Raw genomic sequence first — 10,369 nt, forward strand, 5'->3', positions numbered from 1 at the left:
ATCGCCTCTGATCCAATGCACGTACATGTCACGTGATGCCAGATAATTAAGTAGCGGCCGCAAGATAATTAAGTGGCGGCCGCAAGATAATTAAGCGACGGCCACCAGATAACAGCTTTTAAAATATAGTTAACTTGTGGCCCGAACGGGCTTCCGTAAAATATGCATGTTATGGCGGTATATAATACATCAATGCATTATTCAACCCTTGTACGCCAATTATATCAATGTTATCAATATGTAATGTAATTAGTCAGATGTTTTGCCCTACTCTGATGTAATTTGTACTTCATACTAAGTACACTTGAGAATACTTGCGAAAACAATCGCATGTAATGTTTAAGAAAACAATACAAATACTGTAGAAAGTTTAAATTATCATTTTTATTTCATTTGTAAAAAAAACATCTATATTATAAAATTGTATAAAATAAATCTATGTGTAGCAATAACATACACTTAATCTTTAATATAGAATGAAAATTATTCAAAATAAAAACAAATGAAGAATTAATTAAGAGAATGATTAATCTCTTTTTTTCTCATATATTTAAATTTAAAAAATGTATGTATATAATAATAATATAATATATAAATGTATTATAATAGTGTAACATTTTTAACACATTTGTTTATATATTCAAGGTGTTAAATAAAAGCACACATATATATTATAAATTTCTTCAATCAATCTTTTTAACAGTTTGAGCATATATTACACATTTAATTTAAACTGAAATTTGTACAAATATTTTGTCTGTCCAATAAAAATGAAAAAAATTTATGATGAGCCTATAAAATTACTGTAATAAAATCTTTAGTGAGTACTTAATTTTATTGTGATATTTTTAAGTTTCTGTACATGTAATTATTTTCTTAACTACAGAAGAAATCTGAAACCTAATTTCCTTTTTATAAATAGTCAAGAAAGATTATTTAGAGGGTGAAAAGGGTTATGTTCAGTTATATTAAAAAGGACACTTCTTCATGCTCCACAATCATACTATAATGCTTGATTTTATGCCGTAAAGGCTTTCACACTACATAAATGGTGAATATACATATTCTGTATTAGTCCTGACTGATTTACTTAAGCATCTATTCCTTCACCGGATAAAAGCGGCCGAGTTTCTTCATCTTCAAACTGACATGATTTCTGTGTCTTGACCAACGATGGTAGAGTTGACTCTTCGGGCATTTTAAGTTGTTTCCACGATAAAAATGTCATGCCCTAAAGAAAGACAATGTAATATAATTGAATTAATTAATTTTGGTTCCATTCGAATCTGACATACTGAACCAATAGAGACATCCTTGGGAAAGCCAGTGGCCAACTGTCAGTGAGTGTTCATTGATAAAAAATGTTAATATTCAATTCTTCAATTTGCATTCAAAACACAGTATCGGAAGTACAGGGTCGAAAGGTCAAACTGGGCGACGGCATTTCACAGCATAGAGTAGTGCCCTCTCCAAACTAGGAAGTCAAAACTATTAATTCCTATAGAGGGCTCAGTCAATTATTATATCCCCCTATAGTATAGCAGATCCCCTCTAAAGATTTTGCCTTTCTACTCCATGGCTCACAATGGCACCACCCATTAGCTCTATTCTATCCTACAATGCCTTTCGAAATTGTTACACGCTTCGGACGAACAGGAGATTCTTGTGTTCTTTGATATTACCTAAAATCAAACATCAAAACTCCTACAGTAGTTGACTCAAGGTCAATTAAATAACCAACATTTTTGGGTTTATAGTACTTACCAAGCATAACACAAGAATTACAAGTAAAACGGACAACAAAATGTACGGTTTGTTTACAGCGCCACCTGACCATAAAGGTCCCATGATGGTTGCTATGTTACCAACAGCTCTACGAATACCTTGACCAAAGCCTACAATAATTTAAGAAGAATAAAAACTTTGTCAATATTCACAAGACACAATATTACTATAGGAACTGTGTAAACAGGTAGTGGGCAAATGGCAAAATCAGCACTGTGGTCGTATTAAAAAGTTGTCAAAACAATAAACACTTTCCGATAACTTAACCACATTAAACTCCCCTGACTTTCTTTTATTTGTAAATAATTTGACTGTAATATTAAATACCATGAAGTAACAATACCTTGTATTTTTAAAGGAGTCTTTTTGGAAAATGATGCTACGGATGCTACAGCAATAAATGGAAGTCCAAAGACTTGGATAAAGAGGCATATGCTCATCCAAACCACATTGCCATCAAAATCACCTGAAACAGACAATAGAAATGATGAATTATTAATTATTATTATTAATTAATAGTTCAATTAAAAGGTGACAATAGACAATGCCAAAGGGCATCAAGAATAGTGGTTTTAAATACATTTAAATGGTAAGGTACTCGAATAAAAAAGCCGAGTCTTTTCAATACAAGTATGAATACTGAATAGATTTGGACCAAAAACCTTCAGGTTAAAAGCTTGGGTATCCATCTACTGTCATTAGCTTCCAAAAAATTGAAATAAAAATGCAAGTATAGATAGCCCATAGATTTGAATCAAAAACCTTCTGGATAAAAGTTTGGCCAACCATTTAATGTGCCATTCATTAACTTCCAAAAATTGAAATAACTTACCTGGTATTGCCCTCGGTAAAAAATATAGCAAGATAACAAGGGGAACGATTTCATTGAGTAAGCCAATAACCGACAAAGTTCTATCTTGACAACGTCGACTCAAGTATCGAACAAGAAAGAATCCAGCAATCACCTGTAGAATATTAATATGCAAAGTAGACAATTTATGCAAATCACAATAAGTAATAATAGAGATGCAGATCCTAACTAGAAACAGAAATCACAATGTTTTATACATGATTGACCAATTAGTATAATAATACTATTTAATTTTGCTGATTTGTGAGCAATCTTCTCATTTGTATACAATGTTCTTATTGTATTATTACAGAAACCAGTATTTATTCTAGTAATATATATAAGCACTGTACCTCAATACCAGCTCCACAGTATAAGAGGCTGTTGGCTATTTCTCCAAATGACAAATATTTCTGTGTAAGTGGTGTAAGGGCAGCCTATAAGAAACAATTATGACATTTATATTACTTTGCTTTAAAATCGTACCAAATAGGGACTCAGAATGGCCTCATATCACAAGATTAGAGTGCCCTTATAATTTAGAGTAGGTTTAATGTATGGTAGTGTGGTTATACCTCAGTAAACTAAACTCTTAAAGATGTATTGTCCTGGCCCCCTGAACAATCATTTTTTAAAGATTTTTTGGTTGAATATGCCATTTTATTGTCACATAATAGTTATTGACTTCGACCAAAAATTGGATCGAAAAAAAATTATTTGCCTAAAAAAAATGTTATTTAAAGCAAAAATGGTCAAATTGGCTTCAAGCAAATGGATTTTTGGTTAATTTAACCATTTATAATGTTATTTTATAAGTGAAAACATTATGTTTTTCCATTTCTTTTTCTACGGAATTGATTCACTTTATTAAAACTACAAAATAACCTATTCAAAATCTGATTTAATTAATCTTCATTTTTCATGTTTTTGGGGGACAATACATCTTTTAAGCTTTGTCTACACTATCAAACCATATATGGACATGATGATGTCATATCACTACCATATTTAAGCATAGCACTACCATTATAGGCACATCAAACTTTTTTGACACATACAGTTTGATAGTGTAGACAAGGCTTAGTATTGCACTTACCTCTAGAGCTGTTTGATTGAACAGAAACACAAACTGAGCAAACAAAATTACTACGATATCTTCCCGTATCAATTCTAAGAAAAAAAACAAAGCAATAACATTGTTGTTAGATAAAACCAACAATTAAAATAAATTAAATCCTTAACATAAATTAACTATTTTATGTGAAAGTGAATTTCACAAATTAGCTTCATAGCCAGGATTAGATGGTTCTTTTTTTTTCCTCAAAAGGGGCATCGTCAACTGAGATGAAGCCTATTTACAATCACTTTTGAAAGAAATAAAAAATAAATTACCATTTAACTTTTGAAAAAATGTCATATCCTTGTATCTCATTTTAAGTATAATTGAGAATTCCATGTCTTCTTTTTCATTCTTTATTTCTTCCTCATTATTCTCAGTAACTGTTCCGTAATCTGAACTTTGAACACCTCCATTTCTTAAAACACCATTTGAATCTGAAATCGATTTAATTTCATCAATATCGGATCTTTTTTCATCGTCAGAACGTGGAGACATCGAGCTTGTAGAACCAACTGGTGATACGACCAGTCGCCTTCTCTTTGCAGCGGATAATTGCGCTTTTATTGCGTCCGATTCTTCATAGCTGCCGCTAACAGTGATTGACATGTGCTCGATGGCAGAGTCTAATTTAGTGGGTGTTTGAGTTCTCTCATACAAATCATTATTTGTAAGTGTTCCATTGGCTACGTCATTGGTTGATGATTGACCTTTGACCGGTTCATCAAAATTTGACTCATCACTGACCAAAGGAAGATCAAAGTAAATAAAAATCATTAATATCTGCAGTAGAATCCACATGATCATCATAAACAACTGAAAAGAAATGGTAATAAATTTACTTTTGATGTTTGATAAAAATAAAATTTTTAATCAGGGCATTTTGTTTTTGGAATAAAACTGCACAGGAATTATAGATTATTCATTTAATCTTAGTTTATAGAAACATTTGGACACATTCTAATTTCATAGACAAACTTCGTGCTACGGTCAATCTTTTAAGAACATTTTACAGTAATGTTTTTTCATTCAAGAGGTAACATTTTTAAAATTAATATGGTGTCCTGAAATCCTCTGAAAACGCTATGTTATTTCTGTTAGTCACGATTGTTTTTCATCTCTCTGCAAGATGGCTTCCATAGAACGAAAATCGTCTAATAAAAGATCAAGGCAATAGAGAGAGCATACCAGGTCCCAATTAAACACCATTCGGTATTGTGCTCGATAGCCTCTAAATGTTGATGGTATTGGTAAAGATATAAATAATCCTTACTCCTGGCGATGTAAAATCATTGACTTCAAATGGACCAATCTTGAAATCAAGCTTAGATAAAAATATGTTAAATCCAGGACCGAAAAGAAGACCAAACTGACGAGAAGCCATGGCCATTGATATCACTGCTGTACGTTTATTGACGGGTGTAGTGCGAGAAATTTGCGCAAAGATAGTAGACATTACTCCTCCACCAACACCTAAAAAAAGGATACAAAATTAACCATCATTGTAATAGACTTGGCTTAGGCATTTGGATAATTAACAGGCATGCTTGTGGTAGCTTGCGTTAGAGAAGACAACATTCGATGATTTGAAAATTACCGTTAAAAATGTTCAATTTTAAAAGCAAATAATATTCAGATTCAGTGTGTGTGTGGTACTAAGTGGTACATTGTGTGGCAGTTTTGGCGTTCCATAGATATTGTATGTGGCCGATGTGATCATACTCCAGTACATCTTGCCTATTAGCTCATTAATGCTAAATTTCTCTAGCAGGGTGAAATCTTCTGCACCGTGGGTAGGAGACTTTTCTAAAAACAGTAGTTGTTCTTAGGGGTAATTGGGATGGAGTAGGTTGTAATTGCCCCAAGGAGGAGTGTAATTTTCTTTTGTCCAATGGGTAGGTTTTCTTAGGATTGCAAAGAGACATAAACAAACAAACAGTAGTAGTAGTACTACTACTGTATGGAATAATTGACAGGGTTAAAGGGTTAATTGTTGTTGAAGGGCTATTTGCCCATGATGAGAGGACTTGTCCAGGAGTGCTATAACTACAATTCTGTATATGAGTGGCTCTCAATGTTTTTTTAAAAAGAAACACATTTTCCTTGTTTCATTTCTGAAGGTACTTTAAAGCAAAGGAGTGTATGTATTAAACAATTGACAATGAAAATGCATACTTTACCTGCTAATAATCTACCAGCTAACAGAAAATACTCATTTCTACCAACAAAGTATAGGAAGTTACCTAAAAAAAATAACATTATTATTATGGTTTATTTAAGTTTTAATATATAAACAAAAACACAGGCTGTCTTTTTTTACAATTATTTTCTCACGCACCTTTTCTAAAGCTCTGTCTACACTATCAAACTAGTTTGACAAAAATGGTATGGTATACCCAAATATGGTAGTGATATATCATCATGTCCATATATGAGCACATCACATGTGTCAAAGTTTTATAGTGTAGACAAAGCTTAATACCTCAGCTACAACCTAAACTTTTTCTGTTACATCTCTGTATTTCTAGATAATATCTCGGCATCAAATTAATATTGAATCTCTGGCAGGTTTAAGTAATTAAATATCATTACATTTCCTATCCAAGATATAGCAATATTAAAGCCCCATTCCCTACGTTTTTTAGATCTATTTTAAGATCACAAACTATATTTAATGTAAAAATAATACTATATGGTCCTATTGCGATAACTTTTTTCGTCTTTAAACGGTTAAAAAAGTGAAAAATAAATCGATTCTAATAATTATAGAGGCCCGCTATAAATCCCAAAATGCATTGCGCGCGGATTGATATTTTTGTTTTTCACCTGTAATTCGCCCACTTTTCAATCGATCGTGAAGCCAAAACAAATGGAAGACTCCTAACTTTTCAGCGAAAATACCGGGTTTTCCCCAATTTGTATCAACGGAGTCTGACAAAAATAGAAAGACAATTAATGCAGCAACTATACAACGTCAGGCTAGGTATATAGCTAGCGTACGATGTTCGTACGTTATCGATGTTTACCAGCTAGGCCTACAAAACTAAGCCTAGCTAGGCTAGGCCTAAGACCGTCCACGAGAGGTCGATCGCCGCGAGCTACTTAGGTAGTGCATTGTTTCTCACTTTTTATCATAATTTACCATAAAACGTACATTTAAGACAAGGAATGACATGGTTTAATGTTTTTAAAGTGATATATACTGTATGTATTATTTTCCAAAAAACGTCCAAAATTGCAGGGAAGGGGTCTTTAAGTGTACCATCACTTTTGAATCAAAGTTTTATAGTGTTTTAAGCTTAATACCTAAGCTACCACCTAAACTTTTTCAGTTACATCTCTGTATTTCTAAATAATATCTCGGCATCAAATTAATATTGAATCTCTGGCAGGTTTAAGTCATTAAATATCATTACATTTCCTATCCAAGATTTAGCAATATTACAAAGGTTGTTCTGCTTCAGTGGGCATCAGAAAGAGAATAGGTTATTAATTAGGTTAATCAATTAAAGTAATTGAAATAATGTCGGATATTTTTAATAGTTAAGAGTTTAATACACTGAACGTATCATTTTTATCTTATCAAGAAAGGCATACCAGGCCTAGTATCTAACCATCTATACATCTACAGTAATGTGTTTATTCAAGCTGGGGGTCAAAAGTCATCCTTAGTGGATGGATACTAAATAATCATGATTCCACTAGACTTTGGAATACAGTACCATAGAAATAAAAATATAGGCAGGTAGCTATAGTTTTTAATATAAACCTTTGAAACCCAACAAAATTTCATTTTAAAGGAATGTCCCTGACTCTATATTGCCCCCACAGGCAGATGTGAAAAGTGAAGGGTGGTGTTAAAAAGAAAGTTGACTATGGTTGCAACCTAGTCAATAGAAAGTTGACTATGGTTGCAACCATCTCCATATATCAGGACATACAATGTGATACACAACTAATACATTTAAATTAAGCACTTTATGTTTAAGCTGAAGACAATATTCAGATTGTACTGTAGACATCATATGACTGCATCATTTCCTAAAACAGCCATACCAATCTGACCTTCAGCAATATATAATACAACAACAATTGTCTGTGGCCTTTATTTCAAAACTTTTCTATTCATTAATCAATATATCATCACAAACAACATTTAGAAACCTGACATGTGTAGCCAATAAAATAAAACCATCACGCTCGTATTATAAACTAAATTTTCTCCTTTTTTATGATGAAATTGTTTTTACGAAATATATCAAAATGGCACAGCTAAACTTGAATCAATAGAACAAAGGCATTTTATAGCACTTATAACAATGTTTAGAAGACTGATCATTTTGTGAAGGTATTTAAAAACGATTTAATAACGTTTGTTAAAATTGCATTTTCATTGCAGATTAATTTAAAAATAAAAACGCTATGGTAAGGAAAAACCAGTAACGAACATAATTATTGTAACTATATTTGCACCAATTCTCATTGTAATTCTATTTAATATGAAATGTATAAAAAATTATGATGATGTCAACATATTTAAAAGTGTCCGTTAACTGAAAAACCGTCATACCACGATCTACAACATTTATAATTTATACTGAGATCACTTATGTATTTTAAAAATAGCAAAGGAGAGGTAAGTTAAATAACTTTTAATGTTTGTTGTCTTAATGCATTAACAAGAATATGTAGTTAAATACCATAGGCCTAAACTGAAACTGAAACTAAATGACCTCTTGAGTGTGGAACACAAACAATGGTGTAGTGGCCATTACTGCCCTAATTACGTTAGATACTGTATATAGTATTTCACTATTAAATCATGGTTTGGTAGGCTCTTCATTTTATTTGTATCGCAGATCTGTGCATTGGCCGGGTACAAGAACAAAATTCTAGTTTTAGAAGGGTTGCTTGTTTAAGTTGTTGTCCAGAGAGTCTGGTAGTGGTAAGCCCTACACCACTTGAGGACTATAATAAATAGGTCACAAAAAGAATAGATATTTTTTATGTTGTAATATTATTCCAGTCAGCATTTTGATATTTGATCTGTAAACTATATAGTTACAGTACTGGTATATTATATGTTTATTTTGCCAACCTTTTATATCACAACACAAAATGTAAGATATACATTAGTGAAAAGATGAAAACTGTGAAGTACACATACCAACAATTTCAAACATATTTGCAAAAAGAATAATTGACTTGGTCTTTGATGTTCTGTCCTGCCATATCCCGAATATTGGAGCTGCAAACAGTCCAGAGAAACTGAAGGCAGACAAAACGATTCCAAGGAAATATTGCGGAGCTCCCAGATCCTCAAGGAATAGGTTCAGTGTTGGAATGATGACCGCTGGAAACAAGAAAAAAAAAGTGAAGGAGTGATTTTTTGGGACGGTCAGCCACATGCCATGCTATAAAAGTATAAGTTTTCTCCAAAATCATTGTTTTATTTCAGGTCATAAGTAACTCTAGGGCTCAAAGATTACCCAGTTTGTACAAACCAAGAACACATATGCCTGGCTAGGGCTAGGCCTAGAGCTAAGCCTACACAACACTGTATGTAATCCCACCCACACACAACCGGACCAAAGTCACTCCCTAGCCTAGGCCTAGTACCTACCGTATTCAATACCACCAAATAAACAAAACAACCAAGTAGCTACAGTTGTCAGTTTCTTTTGTGTATCCAACTCAAAGCTCAACATTTTAATATATGTGCTATTTTAAATCTTGCAACAGAATAAAATAATGAAAATACAATTTATAAACCATTATTTTTGCCAGCAAAAATCCATGGAAAATCGATCCATGTGTCAGCTCGGTTTGTTTTGATGGAGGTACATAAAATATACCAAATTGGTAGGTAGGGCAAGATTGTTTTTCACCATATAACGTCTGTAAAAGAAGAAAATTCGTATGTTTATCGTTAACTTAGGGGGCTCATATCATTATGGAATCCTGATTGGACGGTAGAGTTTTTAATTGATGAATAAATTACAATAAAATATGGAGTTTTCACTATTCAGTCTGCTAAAATATAAGTCGGCAAGTTCTGACTGTGAACTGATATTTTAATTTAGGACCTAGATTTTCATTAAGACCAGCTGCTTCTAGTCCGGGTCATAACAATGAACGGTATTATATACATCACGTAAGGAAAAAATGTAGTAAAATCTGGAGACGTAAAACTTCTAGAATCTTTAGTGACTAGTATAGAAAGAATTGGCACAATCAAATATATTTCAGTAATTTTAAATTCATACAAAATACAAAATAACCAAAAAATAAGCGTATATAATTATGTTTATTCAAATTATAAGCAACCATTACTGGATGGTCAGTACGTCATCTTTTCAGTATTGTACTATACATATAATAAAGAACAATTACATTGAATTATTGAAGAGACATTTTTTTTCGATCCAACAAATGTCAGAAATAGGCCTATGTGTGTAAAATCATCAAAATGAATGTTATTTTATAAAAATTTAAGTAATATTGTGTACACAATGTTTTGTCCTCTTCATCAATTCAATTATACAAACAATAGAAACCGTTAAATTGAATTCACTTTTATTTATTTTAAATCAAATCATGAAATTCAAATATTTATT

General features: G+C 32.2%; 1 protein-coding gene across 1 annotated transcript; it reads right to left on the minus strand.

Annotated features, from left to right (window-relative positions):
* Positions 1 to 665: 665 nt before the first annotated feature.
* LOC140043822 (uncharacterized) lies at positions 666 to 9,566 on the minus strand. Its single transcript, XM_072088291.1, has 11 exons — positions 9,376 to 9,566; positions 8,920 to 9,105; positions 5,933 to 5,995; positions 5,026 to 5,225; positions 4,028 to 4,568; positions 3,732 to 3,805; positions 2,989 to 3,072; positions 2,618 to 2,750; positions 2,129 to 2,251; positions 1,765 to 1,895; positions 666 to 1,231 (listed from the first exon to the last, which is right to left on the minus strand). Exons 1-11 carry the CDS (start codon positions 9,458 to 9,460, stop codon positions 1,091 to 1,093), a joined length of 1,761 nt encoding a protein of 586 aa, XP_071944392.1. The 5' UTR covers positions 9,461 to 9,566; the 3' UTR covers positions 666 to 1,090.
* Between the last annotated feature and the right edge of the window lie 803 nt (positions 9,567 to 10,369).

Source organism: Antedon mediterranea, chromosome 3 (assembly GCF_964355755.1).
Source record: "Antedon mediterranea chromosome 3, ecAntMedi1.1, whole genome shotgun sequence".
In the NCBI taxonomy this organism is placed as follows: domain Eukaryota; kingdom Metazoa; phylum Echinodermata; class Crinoidea; order Comatulida; family Antedonidae; genus Antedon; species Antedon mediterranea.